At 41.8% G+C, this 23,723-nt stretch overlaps 1 protein-coding gene across 1 annotated transcript in view; it reads left to right on the forward strand.

The window, feature by feature from the left end:
* The window catches only part of kcnt1b (potassium sodium-activated channel subfamily T member 1b), a 150,384-nt gene that overhangs the window by 118,512 nt on the left and 8,149 nt on the right, over window positions 1-23,723 (forward strand). Inside the window, exons 22-27 of the mRNA XM_067969433.1 lie at window positions 1,152-1,286; window positions 3,402-3,513; window positions 7,930-8,031; window positions 10,694-10,777; window positions 13,002-13,130; window positions 13,805-14,096. Coding sequence (XP_067825534.1) covers window positions 1,152-1,286; window positions 3,402-3,513; window positions 7,930-8,031; window positions 10,694-10,777; window positions 13,002-13,130; window positions 13,805-14,096 — 854 coding nt within the window. The remainder of the gene's footprint in view (window positions 1-1,151; window positions 1,287-3,401; window positions 3,514-7,929; window positions 8,032-10,693; window positions 10,778-13,001; window positions 13,131-13,804; window positions 14,097-23,723) is intronic.

Raw genomic sequence — 23,723 nt, forward strand, 5'->3', positions numbered from 1 at the left:
GATATCTGGAGTGACATCTTGATTTTTATTAGAAGAAATCCATCTTTGAATTGGATGGTACAGTGGGCTGGAACACTTTTTTACGTTGAATTACATACATAGAATTTACAGCACAGAAACCTCTGGGATCCGATTTTAATTCTAGCCCATGTCAATGGCTTGAAAGTTTCCTTCTTTGCTAGCTAGTTGAACCTACATGAAATGAGCTTGGGCATTCTCAACCCAGTTACTAATGAATCCAAAGCTCAAATCTCTCCACGATTCAGCACTAATTGGTACTAAGCTGGCAGTGTCACACAGGAAGGTCATAAGTTTGCCTGCTGTGGGTAATGGAAGACTCGCACTGATGCAAAAAGATGGAATAGAATGAGCCTTACCTTGTATGAAACCCATGTTGTACATGAGCTGGTGAAGTGAAGAAATTTGCCATTCTACAGTACTGACCTTGGATGCCTGTCTATAATATTGAAGCCCTCCTCATGTTATTTTGTTTCCATCGATTTTTAAAATTTTATTATAGATTGAATTTCCTTTCGCAGTTTTTAAGCAAATGAAACCCAAGGAGCGCATTGTCCAAGAAATTTGTTTGCAGAGCATTTGGTGGACAGAACTGTATGCTAATTACTTTTCTGCCATTTTCATTGACGGCAAATATAATCTGACCATTAATGGATATCAGACCAAACCTGAAATCAAAAGGAAAGGACTTTGTCCCCTGAAGATTATATCAGTAACATTTTCCAAAGGCAATGCTATGTAATTTGTATTCCCACAGATTTCAAGTCGCTTGTAGAAATAATCCAGTAAAAAAGTGAATAATATAATAAAAGGAATGACATTATTAAATATAGAAAGACCTTGAAATCGTAGAAGCATAAAATGATACAGCACAGAAGGAGGCCATTCAGCCCATCATGGCTCTTCGAAAGAGCTATCCAATTGAAAGGGAAATCCAGAAACTTCAATGAAAATGAAGCATGGGAGGTTAGTCAGTGTCTGAAGAGGAAATAGAGGTTAATATGTTGGGTGGGACCCTGCAACAGAATTGACAGTCACTCTGGAAGAAGCCCTGTTCGCTGCCTTGTGTGATACTAGTTAGCACATTTGAACTCTTGATCTCTACCTTTTGTTTTCTTGGGTGCATCCCGCAGTCTGGATAATCTACTGCAGTGTGGGATTATTTATGCTGACAACCTGGTAGTTGTGGACAAAGAGAGTACAATGAGCGCTGAAGAGGATTATATGGCTGACGCCAAGACGATTGTCAATGTCCAAACAATGTTCAGGTAAGAGCATTTCTGCAGTACAAGTCCAAGTAGCCATAACTGTAAATGAGTTATTGCCTGTCTCTCATCCAAGTTGACTTGCTCGCACTTCCACTTGATGAATGGATGTTGTTTTAAACCAAATTCTATTTCATATACTTACCCTAATGAATTATTATTTGCAGAAGTACAGTATTACTTAATTCTACTCCTTTATTTCTCACTAACAAAAATCAACCAAGGATCCCCCCCTGCCCCGCCTCCTGATCTCTATCCAGTGAGTCGTGCTGCAAAGTGCAAATTTGCTGAGGACAGGATCTGGCTCGGCCTTGAAGCCGACACTGTCCAGGTTCACGTGTGAAGAACATGGGTCACACGTGGGTGAAGTTATGGAGTGGGGCCGGGTTCTGAGATTGTGTTATCTCAATCCCAGTCAGTGCTTTGTAAAAGGGTGAGAATCGGGAAAAAATACACTGAACGGTTGGCACTTTTCATAGGATGTCTTTCCAGTGATATTCTTTTCTTTTATATTTTTCATAGCAGCAGATGCTGCCCTAGTCGCTATATATTATTTCACTGGTATGAAGGGCTCTCAATTTTCAAGCCCTACAGATGCAAGTTATTTATGAAGCCAGACAAAAAGACAAAAGCTGCAAAATGCTGGATGTCTGAAATAAAAACATGAAATGTTGGAAAGACTCAGCAGCTCAGTGAGCACCTGGGGGGAAAAAAAGATAAGACCGGATAATGTCCCAGCTCTGAGGAAGGGTCTTTTCTCAGAGGCTGAGGCTCCAGTTTGGGTATTTCTGGAACGTTCTGTTTCATTCTTGAATTATAATGCCTTTGGTCCTGGATGGTGAAATCAAAAACAGTACAGTAGGCAGCACATCATTTGATGGTGTGATACAAACACTGTTATGTGGAATAAAAATAGAAACACTGAATTAAACTTTAAGTTATAATTGCTTATTGGACTGAAAAGTATTAATTACGTAATAATACAAGCAGTAGTGGTCCTGTGGTGATGGAGGGTCAGGGTCGGTTCTGCTTTTGGTGATTCTTTATTTTTGTGGCACCAGTTCTCAGCTCATCATGCAAGGTTCCTTTAACATTAGGTAAGGGAATCAAAGGAAGTGGAGCACAGGCGGGAAAATAAAGTTGAGGTACACGGTCTAATTGAATGGTGGAGCAGGCTCGAGGGACTGAATGGCCTACTCCTGTTCCTAATGTCCCTGACAGTCAAAGTGCTCTGTGTTGCAGGCACTTTGAGTGTTCTCGAAAGTGTCACTTCATTGTGACGTAAGAAAGTCACACTGTGGAAAATAACTAAATGATATACTCTTTGTCAAAACCGGGTCTCAACATATTTAGAACTGAGTGCTAGTCAGAAGGTTGAAGAACCATTTACATTAAACTCGGTGGAAACAAAACCAAGCCTATTCTTTTTTTTAAAAAAAACCTATTCTTTATTTCAATGCAGCAGCAGCCCGCAGCATTCTGTTTAATGTTGGGATGCTTTACTCAAATGATGTTTGAATTTGAAAAAAAAAATCGAAGTACTTGAGCTTTCAGAACAGGAATTCTAGGGAAGTCTGGCTGAAGCAGCTGTTAATGGTGTTTTAGTACCGCAGTTCACATCCTTCTCAGGACATTGCTGAGGACGAGAGAAATCAGAGATGTTTTATTACATTCAATGTCCTAGATTATCTTCCCACAAGGGACTCATTTTTGCTCATCTCATGTCTTAAATCTCACGTTCAATGTCATGTAATTTGACTTTTGCAGTTAAATAAGTGCCTGCAGCCAGGATATTGCAGTAAGATTATTGGGATCCCCCCACCCCTTCACAAGAAAGCACTTGCAGCCAATTTCTCAGTGTTCCTGTTTACATGAATGACCTAATGCTGTTTTATCCATAAAAAGAAATGACCCTGGGGGTTTCTGTCATTTGTAATCACCAGTAACATCTCAGCCTTCAGTTCTGTTGTCATGGTGGAGCTATTCTAACTAAGCTGCTTGGATCACAAGCATTTTTGGGTCATAAAACAGTCACAGTGTTCGAAAACCATGAATGATTCATTTTTTGCCCCGCGGTTAACTAAATTTGGACATCATTTGTTGTGTTCCTTATTTCAGATTGTTCCCCAGTCTCAGCATCATCACAGAATTGACTCATCCATCAAATATGAGGTTCATGCAGTTCCGAGCCAAGGACTGTTACTCACTTGCACTCTCCAAATTAGAAAAGGTAATTCCACATTTATTTTTTGAATTAAAATTGCAGTGTGTTGTGTCTTAATGGCCCTCGGCACCTCCCTGTGACAATAAAATTGATCGATTAAGGAGAAGCTAGATAAGCACATGAGGGAGAAAGAAATAGAAGGATATAATGATTGGGTTAGATGAAGAGGTGATGGGAGGAGGCTCCTGTGGAGCATAAACGCCGGTACAGACCTTTTGGGCCGAATGGCCCGTTTCTGTGCTGTGGACTCGATGTAACTCGATTCTCCTCAGAAAGATCTATTTTTACAGCAGGATATGTGATGACATTTGAAGGTTTGCAGCTTGTCTGGTTTAGCTGGAACTCCTCCACTCAGTTTCATTCATTGCTGGCCTTGGGTAAGAATCACAAGCATGAGAGCACAATTAGTTTTCCAAAGATGCCTAGTTACCATAGCTGCTTCTAGCATAACCTTGGTGGGAGAAGTAATTGTGATGAGCCAACACTGGTGATATGGATTGCAAAGAGGACTGTCCTTGGGCCAGCGTTGAACAACCAGTTTTATTTGGAATCGAAAGGCCTTTGTCCAAATTGAATGAAGCCTTTTCATAGATGTAGCTGTTGCTTCTCAAAGCACAATTCTCAACTTTTTTTTCATGTAGAAAATTGATACACTCCCAGAAGAATGCTGCAAATATCAGCACATTTCCAGACATCTCCTGAAAATATTGGCACACTTGCGGGACTCCCTATACCAACGTCTTAAAGACAGTGTCAGCTACCCAAAGGAAATCCATAACCCTAATATTGTATTAGTATACAGCAACGGAAACAACGTGGGAGTAAATGAACAAAAACAGAAAAATATGGAAACCAAATTCTCAAGATGCTGATCTGATGACCTCAAGGACCCTCCATGGTCCCTGACCCCCAGTTTGAAAATCTATATCTTACAGGGCCATGGTCCTTACTTCATTCTTTGAATTAATTTCTATGGTATGGAATATCAAGCATCCAGAAGAGAGTAATTTGCCTTGTTTGATATCCCCCCCCCATCCCCTCAAGAGTGTCAGATAGCTGTCAGCCCAATTCAGGATATTCCCCTTACATTTCCGACCTGTTGCTAAATATTACAAAGAAAGATAGTAAGCAGCTATTTGAAGAAGAAAGTAGCAAACTTGCACCAAGTCCATCCCACTGCAGTAAACCCCTGACAGCTGAAGAGTTCTATTCAAGTGTGTAGGATTTGAAAATCCTGATCCATTTCTCATCTGTACCCATCGCAGTTACCCCATTAGCTGAATAAGTTCAGCTGCATATTCCTGTTGCGTCAACCCATTCATAGTCAATGGGCCCGATATTAGCACCCGCTATCGGGTGTGTTCCTGGCGGGGGGGGGGGCTCCGAAAATCGGGAAATCCCGGAGCGGGTCAGGAGCCCAGCTCCAACCCGCCCACTTCTGGGTTTCCCACAGACGCGCCGACGTGCGCGCGCAGCCCCCGCATGTGGGACTCCCGCAGGCAATTAAAGCCGGTGGGGTGCCACTTAACAGTATTTATCTTGCTATTTCAGGTCATTTACAGACCTGATTGACCTGTTATATTAGGAGGGTTGGGATTTTACAAACAACTGGGACTGTTTCCCGTACTGGGGGAAAAACTCCCAGTTGAAATGGACGTGTTGCAGCTATCAGCCTGTGGCAGCTGCAAAGGTCCATTTGACAGTTGGGGGTGGGGTGGGGGAGACCCTCACTCATTGCAGGAGGCCACTCTGTCACTTGGGACAAAGTTTGGCCTCCACCACCCTCCTCCTAACAATCAAATTCACCAACTTGCACACTTACCCCAGGGTCCAGAGACATGTACCTACCTTGCGGACCCCCTCAGATGTACATCTTCCGGATGGGGGCCGCCGTAGCTGCAGTCATGACCTCCTCGGAGGGCGAACAGCCTCGCCGGCCACGCCATCCACCTCTGATAAGTGGAGCTCCACAACACAGTGCTGTGACACATCCACCTGCACAGCAGGAGGGAGGGCAAAGGCAGAGAGAGATGTGTCGCAGAGGGCACCACCCTCGCCACAGGGTCCACAGACCGAGGCTCAGCTTCCTGGACCTCTCTGAGCAGCAGTGCACACGGAGGCTCAGAGTCACTCGACGTGTAGTCGTGGACATCTGCAGCCTCCTTCATGCCGAGCTGCTCCCGGCTGGCCCGAACACCATCACCTTACCTGTCGATGTCAAAGTCACCACTGCCCTCAACAACTTCTCCTCCGCATCCTTCCAGGGTGCCACCGGGATCATCGCCGACGTCTCTCAGTCATCTGCACAAAAGAGCCCTGCAAATACACCTACACCCACTCTACAGTGGCACAATGGGTGGCATCAGGTGTGGGTCTTCATTGTGATCCTCAGGAAAGGGCATTATTGCACGAACCGGACAAGATTCGCACAGATGTGGCAGTAGTGGTGCCAATATAATATGTGATGTGAGTTGGTCAGAAATTAAATATAAGGAAAAACCATGACAAACCCTCAAACACCCTTGTGCATCCCCTTCATGCTCACAACACGTTTGCCTTACACTTCCTACTGCACATATGTGATGCATGCCCTGTGGCTGCATCACAGGTAGTGGCAGGTTGAGTGAGGCTGACCGTGAAAGAGATGCATGAGAGGGTGAGCATGAGATTGTACGAGGATTGGGTTGAGTGGTAGTGGCGGGATGAGTACTGGCGAGGTGAGTAAGTGCAGGTATGATGAGGATGAGCTTTGAGTGGGTGTGAGGGGTGATGTGACAGAGTAGTGATGGCTGTGCAGAAGGAGGTGTGGAGTGGAGGCGGTGATGTGGCAGACGGAGTGTAGGGGAATGAGTAAGTGTACTCACTTCGGCTGACCTACTTAGGTCATTGCAGCGCCTCCTGCACTGTATGCAGGTGGGCGATATGTTGGTGGTGCAGGTGACCTCTTCTGCCACCTCGAGCCAGGCCTTCTCGGTGACAGAGGCAGGCCGCTTCCTCCCGCCCGCCGGGGGGGAAGATCTCTGTCCTCCCCCTCCTCCTCACCCCATCCAGTAGGACCTGGAGTGAGGCATCATTAAACCTGGGAGCAGCCTTCCCCCTGGGCTGCTCCATGCTGTAATTTTCCTTATTTCTTGCAGCATCAGTCAGTGGAGGACTGCCCCTTTAAATAGAGCTCCTCCAGCTGACAGACCTTACTGCGCATGCGCAGCCCGCCCGATGCGCAGCTTAGCAGCGGGGAACCCAGAAGACCAGGTAAGTGGATCCAATTAGGCTGCGATCGCGCGCGGGGCAGACTGATTTCACCGGGCGCGTTGCTCACGCGCCAAATCGCTCCCCCCCCCCCCCCCCCCCCACCCCCCCGCCGCGAACCCGCAGCCCTGGTAATATCGAGCCCAATGTGTGGAAAATTTGTTAGGGTGAATGTTTTACATATTCGTGCTACATTCCAGTCTGCGCTATTTCTACGCTGATGCTACGCAGTTTATTTTAAAATCAAAATTAAAAATCCAGGTGGGATGTTTATCTTGTGCCAGGTTAAGGCATTTCAGGGTGTACATTAAATATAATAATCACGCTATGCAATATTAACATAAAAACACACACTGATACCGCATTGTTCAATTTCACCCAAATACTGCCTGAGGTCCTTGTACAAATTGCTATGGTTGTGCTCTCTCCCACATTCTCCAGTTTAAAACACACGAGGCCCGACATTTCACATGCACATGACTGGTAGGGAACCTCACCCATGCCTTTCGGGAAATCACAGGCACACTGCTAGGGTTGCCAACCCTCCAGGATTGTTCTGGAGTCTCCAGGAATTGAAGATTAATCTCCAGGACAATGCTGCAAGCAACTTGGAGACAAATCATAGGGGCATTAAACAAAATTGTAGGGTTTTTTCATTTTCTTTGGGCACTTTCATTTATTAGTTATAAAAAACATTGGAGGTGGGAAGAAAAAAGCTGTTTGGGTTAATCTTGACTGCCAGTCAAACAGATAACAAAGAGTCTGTTCGCTTTGGAGTGGGAAGGCAGTGCTCCCGAATGATGGACCAATGGCGGGAGTGTCGGGGCGGTTTAAGGCGGGAGGCCATGTGATAAAACCTCCAGGAATACGCCCAAGTAGAGTTGGCAACCCTATATGCGGTCCATAATTTTCCATTCATTAGTTTCAATGGGCAGAATATCGTGAGAAGTTTGCCCGTGGTTTCCAGAGATGCACAGCCAATGGATGACTCTGCCAGTAGGTGGCAAACATTTGTGAAAGCAGCACTTATTGTGTATGGAAATCGCTTGGAATTACTTTTAAGTATCTGTTGCTGCCCCTTCAGGCTTTCTGGTTGATGAATGGATGTTACTTAGACTGTCTTCAATACTTACCAACAATTACATATCATTTCTTCCACTTGTCACCTGACAGAAAGAACGTGAGAACGGCTCGAACTTGGCATTCATGTTCCGTCTCCCCTTCGCCGCTGGAAGGGTGTTCAGTATAAGTATGTTGGACACGCTACTCTATCAGGTCAGTACCACAGGGCACACTCCCTGAATATCATTGTCTTTGCATTGATATTACCTGGTGACACGTGCGAAACAAAAATGAACAAGCACACAAGCTGTAGCAAGGGTTCACCTGTTGTACAGAAAATTAATATTGATGAGTGGTGGAATGAACCGAATGGTAAGATCATAATTTCTCCCAAGGAATGCGTTCCTGATCTCGGCTGCCCCTTTGATGGGGTAGCATTGGCAGAGAATGGAGGTTGTTAAAGCTAATTGGCCTGATTCATTTCTTTTTTTGTTTTGGGAGCACGTTGGGTGGGCAGTGCCCAAGCGTTCACACCTGCCTGCCTGATAGCATCAGCAAGAGGCCAGAATCATTTTCATGGTCAGTTGTCATCTGCATGATTTCATGCGAAGATCCAGAACTCAATGTGTGCTGACAAGCAATTGGCCGAACAGGAGGAGGAAATCTGGCAGCTCCTTCATTATTTGGCGGGGGGGGGGGGGGGCGGGGAAAGATCACTGGGGTGGGGGTGGGGGGGTTTGGTCTTTGAGTGACCAGCAGCAGATGGGAGAACTTTAGTGGGGCCAAGAGGAGCATTCGTGTGAATGGTAGGCAGATGAAAATCACCCCCAATATTTCCTTCCAGCTGTTTGAATATTAGAGTAAACACAAATAAGTCCTCACTTCACAAAGTGTGTCCAACTTGGTATCCTGGCTTAAGAGCAGTGCAGGTTAACCTATCCTCTGCTTTTCTCTCCCTTGCTCAGGGGATACAAATCATCCTGTCCCCTAAGGCCTAGTTGAAATTGAGAACTCAGCAAGTGATTGTGGGGAAGAAATCCATATCTACCATTTGGTGGTACAGCATTTCATCACACTCAACATTTTAACTCATTCAGCTAAGATCACCATAGTCACCAGCAAAAAGATGCTGAAAGACCAGGTCATCATTGGCAGAATTGGAATTAACCCATTTATCCTGATTTGAAATGTATTATCATGACATCATTTGTGTGCTTCCTATTTTTAAAAATCTGTTTGAATAGACAATGGTTAAATCCTGCCCCAAACAACTCAGGATACCATCAACATTTATAGCCTCCTCCCCCTCCAAACAGGCACCGAATTCACACAAGGGTCAGCTTCTAATGGTTATGGCATTTCTTTACCCATACGCAGAGGCAGCAACGGCAGAAAGCAGAAATAAATTATTAGTGACTCAATTATTTTGATATCTATGCATTTTTTTTTTCGTTCTTGAGATGTGGGTGACAGTGAAAGGCAGTAGTTAATGCCCATCCCTAGTCGCCCTGACAGCCTTACGGTGCCAACCGCGTAGTATGGGACTAAAGTCACATGTACGCCAGAGCGGGTAGGATTGGCAGGGCCCCACCTGAAGGCATTTATATAGTGCATCCTTAGGACGCCCAAAGTGTTTCACAACCAATGAATTACTTTTGAAATTTAGTCATTGTTGCATTAAGAAGGATCCCCAGACACTTGAATAGACTTTATTTTTCATTTTTTTGTGATTTTTTTTTTTGTCCGCACCAAGATGAGCGACATCAGTAAGCATTTTTCCGCTGTTGGTGACCAGCAGCAGTAGCAAGCAATCCCAGGTCAGGTAAAACACTGTTAGGTGAAGATTAAGGTTCCCTCTCTTCTATCCATTTTAAAATTGTCATTAAAAAAAGTGAGGAAAGAACTAAGAAGAAATTTCTCGCTGCCGTGGATTTTTGCAGCATAGGATGCTTTGCCACAGGGAGTGGGTGTGGCAGAGATCATTGTATCCTTTAAGGGAAAATTGGATAAATATTTGAAGCAGGGCAAGATATAGGGCTATGGGAGGAGCGTGGGGCAGTGGATTGCTGTAGCAAGGAGCTAGCACAAACACAACAGGCTGAATGGTCTCCTGTGATTAAAAACCTCCTGTGATTCTAATCAATAATGTGTTTTAAACCAAACCTCAGATAAAGTCCCCACTGCACCGCTGTGACATTTCTACTTGATACGCCAACCACCTTTGTGGCTTTTCTGATTCAGCCTTTGAAGGAAGTTTGTGTTGTAGAATCATGTGCTCTGGGAATTAGGAACAGATGAAATTAATTTCTCACAGCTAGCAGAGAGAAGACTCTCATCTCACTACACCACCCAGCCCCTACCTTTTAAACCCTCCACGGCCTCTTCCCTCCCTATCTCTGCAATCTCCTACAACCCTCTGAAATCTCTGTGCTCCTCCAATTCTGGCCTCTTGCGAAGCCTTGATTTTCATCGCTCCACCAAGCTCTGGAATTCCCTCCCTAAACCTCTCCACCTCTCTACCTCTCTATCGCTCTCTCCTCCATGACGTCGCTCCTTAAACCTACCTCTTTGACCAAGCTTTTAGTCACCTGTCCTAATATCTCCTTATGAGGCTCGGTGTCAAATTTTTTGATAATCGCTCCTGTGAAGTGCCTTGGGATGTTTTACTACGTTAAAGGTGCTATATAAATGCAAGTTGTTGTTTAATGTTTCAATATTGTTTACCTAATACAGAAACTTTCTTTCCCTTCTGTTTTAAGTCATACTCTTACCTCTTTCCACCTACTGTAGGTGGTGCCTCACTGAAGATAATGACATTTACACTGGCGAAACTACAAACTACTAATTGTTTCAATCTTTCTATTTTCCTTGCTAGTCCTTTGTTAAAGATTACATGATCCCAATCGCACGGTTGTTACTGGGACTTGACACTACCCCAGGCTCTGGTTACCTTTGTGCTGTAAGTACTTTAAACACACACACCATTTTATGACAGTTACAAAAAAAAGCTTGAAGCTGATTTATGTATATTGTTTTATTAAATTGTAAATTTGAAATACATAGGGACTAACAGAACTTTAGTGATTTCTAAAATGTTATTGTTTGCAAGCCTGGTGATGCTATTCCTATATTTGTCAAATCAAATACTGTTACATTTCTCACTCTCTTTGTCTATCTCCATCTATCTATCGATCAGTCTTTAAGGACATAAGAGCAGGAGTAGGCCATATGACCGCTTGAGCCTGCTCTGCCATTCAATAAGATCATGGCTGATCTACCTCAACTCCACTTTCCCACCCTATCCCAATATCCCGTGATTCCCTTAAATGTCCAAAAATCCATCAATCTCAATCTTGAATATACTCAACAACTGCGCACCCACAGCCCTCTGGGGTAGAGAATTCCAAAAATTCACAACCCTCTGAGTGAAGAAATTTTTCCTCATCTCAGTCTTGCTGAAACCTGTAGGACTTCAGTTGTGCTAATAATTTACACGTTTACATTACAAGGATTTTTAGGATCAGGAAAAGGCCAAGTAACCCACAAGCCTATGCCTTTTTAATTGAGTTCAATCCCATCTTCTCAGTACATCCACAATCTTATCTGTTTCCAGATAGCACTAGTTGTCTCTTGAACCCATTTATTACTGTCCATTTCAATGGCCCTCCCATGTAATTTAATTCACAAAACCAACCAATTCCCCCTCCTTAATCCTAACTGTCTAATTTTCAGTGTGTGTCCACTGGTATTGGAACCATTTGCCACAATGAACGATTTCCTTGCATTTTTTCTTTTAATCTTAATAAATACAGTGGCTTTGTAATTTTAAAAGAATAATAATTTCACACTTCTCTCTTCCTTTTCTGTAATCTCACTACATCACCTCCTCCAGTTGAGAGGTTCAGCTGGAGATTTATTCTCAGACCTTGGCCAACACTATTCATCAACCAATTACCAGCACGGTGGTGATCCAACACTCTACTCATTTACTAAGAATCAGTTCTACAGAGGACAAAAGTATATTTTTTTAAAGTTAGAGTAATTCTAAAGAAATTTATTTAGTGCGAAAAATTTAACAACCTGAAAACCAATATCTAAATTCTTACTCTATAACGAAAGCCGTATTACTGAATAATCCATGCCTTCCAAGCTTCTAAACTGTTTCACTGAAGGAACTATTTCAGGTGGGATCCTCCTACGCACATTGACACATTGGTCTTGTTACAAACAGCAATAGGCTGTGAATGTGTAGAGGTCTGAGCATGTTTCACTGAATGACTGGTTCTGTTACACGTGGGTTTGAAACTGTGAGGATGCTGACACAACAGAGAATTTATAAATGCCAGAAGGTGAATTTCCCTGTTGTAAATAAAAAAAAATGCCGGTGAGGTAATGCATTAAAAAATCCAAAAAGGCAATTAACAGAACAAAGCAAAACCTGAGTACAATATTTTAGAAAAAGAATTTAGTGAGGTCTTTTTGTATCTAGTACCTTCATATATTTTATATTCATATATTCAGTATCACTAGAAATAATTATATCTGTGTACAATGTTATAAGTGTATAAATGACACTTTTCTAAGAACTTTTAGGAAGAAGAAAAGACTATTAGACCAAACAAGCCCGTTCCTTTTTGAAATGTTGACCCCACTTTCTCACCATAACAATCAATCCCTTGTCTCTCCGGAAACGCATCCCATTGCCTCTTGAACCCCATTTATACTATCCGCTAAAGTGGCCATCCCTGCTAAATTATTCCACAAGTAAAAAAAAATGAATCCTAATTTTCCATCTTATCCCTAACTTCCTCATTTATAACTTGCCTACTCTGGCATTTGAACTCCTGGCTACAAATGAGCCATTTGTCTGTATCAACTGTTAGCAGTTGCCTTCGTACTATTGAAAAATTCAATCAGAACACTTCAGAGTTCCCAAAGAAAATCAAGCCCAACTTCCTACTAACCTGGGGATATAACACACGCTCCAATACAATCCAGGTTTTTCCTGCCGGCTGCCTGACATATAAGTCACACACGCAACCACTTCTATTGAATCTATTAACTAATGAGATAACTAGGATTCAACAGTCTACCCATAATGAGCTGTGGTCTATGTTGTTTTCTATCAATTACAGATATATTCCATCACCCAACCTGTTATATTGTTTGCCTTTGTTTCTTAGATGAAGATCACAGAGGATGACTTGTGGATCCAAACGTATGGCAGGCTCTTTCAGAAGCTGTGCTCTTCTAGTGCTGAAATTCCAATTGGGATTTACAGAACAGAGTCACACATCTTTTCTACGTCCGAGGTGGGGCCCTGCTTTGCTTTCTCATTTTGCTCCTCTTTCCCTCACTTCCCTACTTAACGCACCATTCTAGGCTGCGATGATGGGCTGGAAGCCTAGCCCAGACCTGTGCGAATGGTACTCCATAACTGGCCATTAAAAGGGAGGAAGAAAGGACCTAGTGTGACCAGTGTTCCAATTCTTCCTGCCCACATGTGCGAAGACGCTGGCTAATGGTTGGCAGCTCAGACTAATTACACTGCTGGGATGGGGAACTCACTGTGTGGGCAATTGCAAGCGCAGAGCTACATCTTCCCACTCAATGTCATGGTGCAATGTCAGTCCAACCTACTAAGCTACACGCTATCGCACTTACACATATATTTTTATGTTGCCTGATTATAGGAGAGGAAATGATATAGTCGAGCAACTTTGAATTTTTATGTTTGATTAATAATGGACTATTGTGAAAGACTGGAGAAGGTTCGGGTGACTGAACTTTCTCAATGCATGTTTGTAAGTATTTATTGTGATTTTTGCAACAGTAGGACAAATGTATTTTTAATTTCTAATATATAGTTGTTTTTAGAATTTTTGCACAGTTAACTTGGTTATCGGAATAAGATTTGTGCAGTTATGTGGCAGATTGGGTAGTTACCTGCTCTTCCCCCCCCCCCCCCCCCCAACCTTTCTCATAGTCTCAGATCTCAATCAACGTTGAGGAATGTGAGGATACAAAAGATGTGAAAGATCCTTGTAAGAGCCATAGAAACTCAACTTCAAGCGACCAATCAGAGCACCCATTGCTGAGACGTAAGAGCATGCAGTGGGCCCGTCGGTTGAGCAGGAAAGGAAACAAGCAGGCCAATAAAGCAGACGAGAAGATCAACCAACAGAGACAGAACCTGTATCATAGATCAGAAAGGCAAGAGTTATCAGAACTGGTGAAGAACAGAATGAAGCACTTGGGTTTGCCCACTACAGGATACGGTGGGTGTTGTCTTCCTTGTTAAAAAAAAAACAATTGACATGCAAAATATTTCAAAGTTATATCAATTTAGCATAATATTGTAGTTGTACAGTTCAAAATATATAATCTCGTCTGGTTAATACAGTAAAATACATTTAGTCAATTTTAAATTACAGAAGGAAATTAACAGCAGTGATTAATCAAAAGAAGTAGTTCCCATTTTGTAGAAATCTGCAGATATTGGGTCAGATATTGCTAACTTTATATGACATTTTCTGAACTGTAAATTAAATTATTTTTTATTCTAATGCATTAGAGTTTGATTTCTAACTTCATTCACACAAGATGGAGGTGCTCTGCTTATGATGAGGAGCTACAGTAGAAGAATGCTTTTTTTTAACCACATGTTAGGCGATAATTGAAGTGTAATAGTTTATATCTTCTCATTCTCTTCTATCCAGAACTGCTGTGGAAAATGTTACTCTATTATAAAACATCATGATAAAGATCTCAAAGATACTTGGATTTAGTCTTGATATTTCATTTAAAATTTCTTTTTTAGGCCATTGGGTTAAAGTCTGAGAGACCCTGCAAATAAACACAAATTAGGAATACATAGAATTACACAGAATGTACAGCACAGAAACAGGCCATTCGGCCCAAGCATTTCCTTCTATTCCTTTCTCCATCGTGTTTATCTAGCTTCCCCATAAATGTTTCTATGCTAGTCGCCTCACTTACTCCCTGTGGTAGTGAGTTCCACATTCTAACCACTCTCTGGGAAAAGAAGTTTCTCCTGAATTCCCTATTGGATTTGTTAGTGACTATCTTATATTTATGGCCCATAGTTCTGGTCTCCCCTGCAAGTGTAAACATCTTTTCTATGTCTACCCTATCAAACCCTTTCGTTATCATAAACACCTCTATCAGGTCACCCCTTAGTCGTCTTTTTTCTAGAGAAAAGAGCCCCAGCCAGTTAAATTTTTCCAGATATGTATAATCTCTCAGTTCTGGTATCATCCTAGTAAATCTTTTTTGTACCTTCTGAGACCCTCTGGTAACACCAACATCTAAGGGCTGATCTTACAAACGTGAGCTCCCCGATGGGGAGCCTTGTCTGCCAAGAGTGCACATTGAGAAATCATGGGCGTGCTCCTCAAGATTTTCTGTCTCATCAATATTCACCCCTCGCAAGCAAGGCTCCCTTACCAGGAACCACATTCATAAAATCAGCTCTCTGGCACGTAGAAAGAATTTTTTTACACAAAAGGGTAATGGATTTATGGAACAGCTACGAGGGAAGGCCATTGAAGTGAACAGTATCAATGGGTTTGAGAGGCAACTTGATCTTCTTCTCCCCCCTCCCTTTCACCCATCCTTTCTTATCTCCTTCGACATGCCTCCTGCATCATGAACAAGGGAAATTGCCCTGTCTGCAGTCTCTGAGAAAATTGCTCTTTCAGAAGAGCCACAAGCAGATGTACAAGGCTATCCTGGCCAGGGTGGGGTGCATATGTGGAACACTCCTTCTGGTTTTTCCTCCCTGCTGATAGCCCAGCCAAGCTGTGGAAAATCTGCTTACCTCAGCAACTAGAGAGGGAACATAAGGTATCATTTTCCAGATCTACCTACTACCAAGTCAGTAGAGGCCTGCTCTGGAAGTTGCCAATCAAGTCAACACCTCCAAAGATGGTTTCACCCTATAACTCCTGTACCAATTTTCATCACTATGGAGTGTCAGAGGGATATTGGTCAGAAGTAAAAGAACATAATGGCTTCTCCGACAACTCAGTAATCAAAACAATGGGTCTTGTTAGCCTTCCCAGTTATCTATTGCCTGACCGAAATTATTCTTCTCATTTGCAATAGGGTGCCTATTTGCACTGGGAAGGCACAATTCATCTCCCCCCCCCCCCCCCCCCCACAAGGCATTATATTAGGGTAAGGCTACTGAATTAACTATCACTTCGGTAACTCGATTAGTGTAACCAGATTAAAATCCAGACTAATAGGTTTAACCGTCACCAGGGCAGTGTGTCTACCCAATCTTGTTGAGCCCTGGTAAGTGTATATACATCATAATTGGGGCCATTGGCAATACCATCCATACCTCAACTGTTAATGAGCCTCCTCCACCCTCTCTGGGTGCGAATTAATTAGATATAGCTCCACTGGTAACTTGTGCCTCTGTCTAAATTTAAAGGAGCATTTGTGAGCACAGTCAGTTCTTGGCACATCTCCACTAATAACTGTTGACCAATTGGGAACTTTTGTTGAATTATGAATCATAGAATTTTACTTTGTAAAAGGAGACCATTCAAGCCATTCTGTTTGTTCCAGCTCTCTGAAAGACCTATCTACTTAGACCCATTCCCCTGACCCCATTTTTTTTTAAATTAGCAGGTGATGCGGTGATATCACCACGTCACTTGATTGCATCAACTGTTGCTGAGATGAGATAATTTACTGCATGACCATGCTCCTTTAACTTGTCCTCCTGGGTGGAAGGTAACAAAATCATGTTGCTATTCAGGGTGAATGCAGAATCCTCATTACTGTAAACTCATTGGCACCACCACAACAGCCTTATCAGAGTTGATTTTACTGGGGGTGTGTCCCTCCATTTACTATAATGTAGCTTCCACTGAGGTTTGTTATAATGTGAGGCTGGTAAGTTTCCACTGTACGATGAAATGTTTCCATAATTGATTCATTGATACATTATTGGGGCTGCCATCTATGATCATGAAAGCCCACCTATTTAAGACAAGTGTCATTGAGCTTCTGTTACTGTTTGCTGTGTTTAGCCTATGTAAGCTGAGCAATTTAGTGAAAAAAGTATTCATGTAAAGAAAATGCCATGGAAATACTTAATAGAACTGATGGTGTATTCGAGTGTTTATTACCCGAGAAGGATACTGTACAAAAATATTTTCCACAGCAGTCTCTTTTTTTCAATCTCTCTCTCTCTCTCTCTCTCTCTCTCTGTTTCCCCTTCTTTCCACAGCATATAAGCTATCCTTGGGCTCTGACACTATTACAATCTCGTTCTCTCTTTCTGTATCTGTGTGTGTGTTCTGTAGAGGATGTAGCAAATTTAACGGCCAGTGATGTGATGAATCGTGTAAACCTTGGATATTTGCAAGGTAAATTCTCTCCCTGGTAACACAGTGATCCTCCACAGACACTGTATAATATAGGAGATGCCAACTTTAAAAACAGTTTACCATGTTGTAGTGCCCATTGTATATTTCACGTCATCAGTCACCCAAAGGATTCTCAGACCCTTGCTACACCATTTTTCCCCAATCTATTCCCAGTTCCCATGATTAAACCAAATGATTGCTTTGTTCTAGAAAAATCACATCTTTCCTCATCTGATACAACATCTCCTGCACTGTTTAGCGTTTCTGAAGCAGGAGTTGTGTAATCTGCATCCTTAAAAGTATGAAACTAGGTTGAGTCTCTTTATACCCACAGACTAAGAATGAAAATCACGCCCCTACTGGTTGAACAGAAATAGGATAATGAGAGCAGAAATTTCAGCTTTTTGATGCATATAAAATACAATACTTCAGTGTAATACTTCAGGGTGGGTCTGCGATCTATCGCTGCTAAATCTGTAGCTTTAAGGATAGTTTTTCAACTTGCTGCCTGGGGGGGTATATCTGGTGTTGCCAATTGGCTCCCATTATAGAAACCATTTGATTTTCATTGCCATTGATTGCTGGCGAGCGACAGACCCGCAACGCCTGGATGGCAAATTGAAAATCTAACCTATAGTGTGTTAAAATAGTAAAATAATGTCATTTTAGCTCTGCCAAAAATCTTTCCTGCTACATTGAACACGCATGCACACCTACGCAAACACACCTGCGTGCTCACAACTGTATATGAACACACCTATGTACATACACCTGTGTAACACATGCATAAACACACAACAAATTTGCAGGGCTACGGGGAAAGAGCAGGGGAATGGGACTAACTGGAATGCTCTTACAAAGAGCTGGCATGGGTTCGATGGGCTGAATGGCCTCCTTCTGTGCTGTAACCATTCTATGATTCTGTGTTATTTAGAACAGTTAGGAGTACAGATGATCAGTGAATGTGCAAGGCAGTGTGAATTCAGCTACTATAATTTAATTATCCATCCTAATGAGGACTTTCCCTCTCCCTGACTGTCTCCAAAAGACAATTTGTAGGTTATCTGTTGTAAATGTTGGCATCTCTTTCATACAGCGTGCTTTATTTGTTGCTTGATGAGCCCCAAATAAGGTTTCATGGAAGTTTTGCCCTACTATAATGTCCAGCATACTAATCATATTGATGTTTCCATCTGCCTACCACACATCCCAAGCGATATCAATGGCCAGCAAGAAATGATAAGCTGCGTGGAAGAAACTTAATAATCAATCAAAATAAAATGATTAAATTTGCCTCGTATTTGCTTTTCGAGGGGGCAATGTGTCTTCATAATTATTGGTAGGAGTGTCTTCTGGCAGGGTGGCAGTCTCCCTGACAGATTTTGCTTCCCTCGCACATCACCACCATAAGATGTTCCATGTCAGAATTGGCTAAATGAAGATACCTGTTAGCCAAGGCAGTGATTTGAACCTATTGCCTCTGAAGTCCTGTACTCAGATGCTAAAGCTAATAATCCAAGCTGTTAGGACAATTCAGATGCCAGAGGAATAAGGAGAAAGAGATAATCTACATCCAGGCATCTGAAGAAATAGTCGGGCTATATCGGGCTACAAGGCATCATTTATTCTATGGATTCTTTTTAATAATCAAACAATTACAACGATTTATCCTGTGTTATCACAGGACTGTGATGAACTCTAATGGTGACCATTGCTGCATGTAAAGTACCTGCTTTGTTTCCCTGTTCCTGTTTTCTTTTTTCCTGCCCTGCTGATATCAAAAATGTCAATAATGAAAATATTTTTATTCCTTCCTCTGTTCTTTCATTTATCTCCTATCTCTTAAGCATACTCATTATTCTTAAAAGCAGATACTAAAGTACTGCTGGGCAGCAATGGTCACTATTGGAGTTTACCACAATCCCAGTGATAATGTGGATACATCTTTGCAATTGTTTGATTATCAAAAGGAATCCAGTCAGTGAATGATGCCTTGTCCAAACTCAGTAACCAGACTATTTCTTCAGTTGTCTGGGTTTGGATTATCTCTTTCTCCTTATTTCTCTGGCATCTTAATTTCCCTGTAATGGTAGAAAAGAGACAAATATTTGCAAGCAGCACCATTGTTAAAGCATACAGGGCCATGTATGTTCCTGACAGAAGCACATTCCTTGGTTGAAACAAAATAGTAAGGGCTTAACAATAAACTGTTAACTTTCCATCCCAATGGTTGTTATGGGTTTTGACACTGAGGGGTGCCTGTCTCCTGAATCTGCCAGCCACAATCGGAATAGGCCAGTTCTCAACCACTCCTCTAGAAACCAGTATGACCTGGAATGCACTGCCTGCAAGCAGAAGTAGATTCAATAGTAACTTTCAAAAGGGACTTGGATAAATACTTGAAAAGGAAAAATTTCCAGGGCTATGGGGAAAGAGCTGGGGAGCAGGACTAATTGAATAGCTCTTCCAAAGAGCGGGCACAGGCATGATGGGCTGAACGGCCTCCTTTTCCTGTACAATTCAACGAAAGTAAAGAGATACTTCACTTGCAGGCAAGGCTACCAATATCTCTCTTGTTAGACCAGTGCTTATTAAATCCCTATCCAAGGCTACCCTCCCTCTTGCTGAAAGTTGGATACATGTGGAGGAACATAGCCTAAGTGGGAGAAATGACTTCTTAACAAAGTAAAATAGCAAGATGAATGAAGGTCACCAATTTAGGATTCATTCATTTTACATTTAAAGGAGCAGGACAATCTACATGGCTTTTAAATAAATCCATGTGTAGTGACATCGGGATATAAATTACTGTTGTCAATGTTATATAATGAATGCTTGTATCAGACACTCCTCTACGCTATTTTAATGGAGGCATTGGTCCATTTATTTTAGCGCCTCTGTTAAAATGGTGGAGAGAAGAACTTTATACAAGTATATTAAGCAGTCACATAATGACCAATAGTAATTTTTACCATATTGATCACATCTGTTCAAATGAAGCCCTGAATCTAAGTCACCCATTCCTGAGAATCGGGGACTGCCTCTGCCCAAAAAGCTCTGCAGTGTGGTAAAAATGTCAGTTCACCATCCTAGCAAGCGCCTACAAAAGGGAATCTAGCTTTTTGTTTGGAGTCAAAGTGCTCAATTGGCCAAAGGAGCAATCAGCCAAAACCAATTGGATTTGGACCTGATTGTCAATCTAGGCCTAATTAAATTAAGTAAATATTTTTATCGACGATATTTGTTTTAAACAATTCGGTATCTTCACCTAAACATTCTTCAGCAAGGTTTATTATAGGTACTTAAACCCATCTGTTGATGATTTATATGGTTATTCTTAGAGCTTCATTGTGCAAAAAAAGATGAAGAGCTGCCCTGGTTAATATTGAAACATAGCAAAGTACCGGACTAGAACAGGACATTGAGGTCCATCTGGCAGGTCCCAATGTTTAGGAAATATCATATTCCAAGATACCTTTTACACATAGGATCAAAATAGGCTGCTGCTGGCTTTGTGTTCCTAAAAGCAATTAGTGTTATAATTGGCAAGGGATAGATTTTTTTTCAAGAAGTTACGAATACTCTTGGGATGAGTGGTAGAGTTGGAATTTCAAATTGCTCCTGATTTGAATTTAAACTTTCTTTGAACAAATTTGTTCTGCTCCCCCCTACCCTAAGGATGATGATATCTAAAGGCCACACACTGGGACTGTGGTAGTGTTTACCATTCACTGCATGTTGCCGGGAGATTGGGCTGCTTCCATGGAGCAGGGTTACCTGCATGAACCAGCGGGCCTCATCCACATTTCAGTAAACCAGTGGTATTGTGTGTCTATATGTGCAGCTGGAGGCAGCGGGATGCTCGGCAAAGTGGCACTTCCATTTCTCTCATTGGGTACTTTTGTTAACTGCCGAATTATTAATTACTTGATTTTAAAATTGACAGGTGTTCTGGGAGCAGGTAACTGTTGGAACGAAGCACTAGGCACTAAGAGCGAATGGGGACGATCTTGAATTTGGTCGATGGTGTGAAACATGTGATATCAGCTTGGCTGCTCGTTACATCTGTTGTCCACCTCTCCCCATTTCATTGGCTTCAATGGAAACAAGAATCAGGAGAGGTGTTTCACGGGCGACCAAGCTGATAGCGTATGTTTTACACTATCGTCCAAAGTCAAGATGACCCTCATTGAGTACAGGGATTCCAATGGCCATTTCTCTCATGTGCCAAATTCCTGTTGTTACCCTGCGCAGTCAGCCTTGCAGATGGAAGCCAGTCCCACATGGAAGGAAAGGTGGTGACTTTCATTGCTACCCACTCCCTGCCAAGTCAGCACCTCCTAGTGGTCAGCTGAAGGAATAGGTCATCCACTCACCATCTGAAAGGATCTAGGGATTGTACATATTTTGAGAAATAATGAGTCCAAAATTAAAATTATATATTTGCCAAAAATGTAAAAACTTGAATCATAGAAGCAATTTGCCCACTTTAATTTACCCAATTGCCAAGTACCAATACATGGCTGAAGGCTCATATTTCAATGCTGAAATTCCTCCCAGCCATAATTCTCTCAAAAACTCAGCTTGAGTGCTAAGCAGGAAATCCTACTTCACATCAATGCCAACTTTTTCATCAGAGCTATTGACAGAAGGAACTTCACTCCAAAATATCATGATCTTGAAACGTTTAAACCAGATGCTTGAGTGCAGAGCAGTTTGCAATACACATTAAACATTATTCGTCGCATAGCAACTACATTTTCTAGCATTAAATGGAGTGCGAGGTCAACGGAAAGCATTTAATCAAAAACAATGGCCGTCAATCCACGATTCTCCATCTATTAAAATGAAGTAAAGAAAGAGCTTTCATTTATACAGCGCCTTTCATGACCTCAAGACGTTCCAAAGCGCTTTACAGCCAATGAAGTACTTTTTCAATGTAGTCACTGTTGCAATGTAGTAATTGGCAGATTAGCCCGGCCAGTGAATCCTGAGGATCTGCAGCTCAGTGTGTTCCAAAAACCAAGTGAGACCAAAATACTTCAATACATAAAATGAACCCCCAATGTAAGAATTCCACGTGATAATTAAAGGCTAGGAAATCCTATTAAAATTAATATATTAAAGAGGAATTTTTGTATGTTATGACTGTGGCCTTCATAAACAATTCCAATTACTGCTGAAATGATCCAATTAATAAATAAGATTAATTTTTCTCCTTCTTTAAATCCCTGGAGGGAACGTTACAATTTGAGTGTTATAGAATTACTCTTTAATGATGGATAACCTTATGATTTTGTAAATGCTTCCTTGGGATATTTTGTTTTTGATGAGCTGTCACATTACAAACATGATAGCAGAGCATAACAAAGCATTGCTTCATTTTTAAAATTAATTTATGAATCATTTGTTAGGTAAAAGTTTTAACTAAAAATTAAAAAGAATAATTAAGTAAAACAAAAAATAATGTCTAGGGCCCCAGCAACAAATAAAGTAAATGAAAGTGTAGAAAAAGACACTAGCCTCAGGGAAATTTTGATTAATGTTTTTCTTTAAAAAGTCAAAGTTCTGCACAGACTAATTCTGTCCTATTTAATTTGTGTTGGCAGATTGCTGTTTTGGGAATTCCAGCTACTTCTTTTTAAATGCCACAGTTTTTGCACTTTTCTGTTGAAGAAAAAATGTGTAGTGCTTGTTGCATGATTCGGCTGCAGAGGTGCCTGAAGATAAGACAAGCTACAGGGCCCACTGATCAGAATAAGTTGTATCTCCATAACACTTCCCAGCACCTGCTCCCAGTGGAAAAAAATTGCAAAAAGAGCAGGAAAAGGCATTATGCCCTGGAAGTAGTGATATTTCTGTGGCTCACTGTTTTCCAACAGAGGTTAACCTGTCATTGTGATCTAATCATAAGGGTTCCTCTCCCGACTAAACAAATCAGCACAAAGTTCATAAATCACCCAACTGTCAAAACACTAGACTATTGACACCAGCCTGGTACAAATCCAGGTGTCTGAGTGAGTCCGTTTGTGGCCTTTATTGTATTTAGTTTGGAACAACTGTAGAAAAACCTCACACTGAGCTGCAGTTTGCACAGATTTCACTTGAGAGAGTACATTTGACTAGCAGTGCACAGGTTGGACAATTAGTTTTTTTTTCAGGTGAGATGTTTGGTTGTTCAAACACTCGGTACATGTGTGGAAAACTAGCTGCAATCAAATTAGTTGGTTTGTTTACACTTTTTTTTTCTTTTTGCAAAATAAACTAATCAATGCCTTATTTATGCTTTCATGCACTGGAGAAATGGCAAGTCCCTTCTGGCATACCTATCCTAGTTACACCGATGTTTCAGGGAAAACAAAGAGTTGAAACTCAATTTTCACCCCTCCATACAGAACACTGAAAAAGCATAAAATCTTAGTGCTTCTTATCTGTCTGCATGAGTGACCGCCATGAACTGTGAGGGTCAGTCTAAGTGAGCTTAATCTCCAAATGTTCACG

The sequence above is a fragment of the Heptranchias perlo genome, chromosome 31, assembly GCF_035084215.1.
Source record: "Heptranchias perlo isolate sHepPer1 chromosome 31, sHepPer1.hap1, whole genome shotgun sequence".
NCBI lineage: Eukaryota > Metazoa > Chordata > Chondrichthyes > Hexanchiformes > Hexanchidae > Heptranchias > Heptranchias perlo.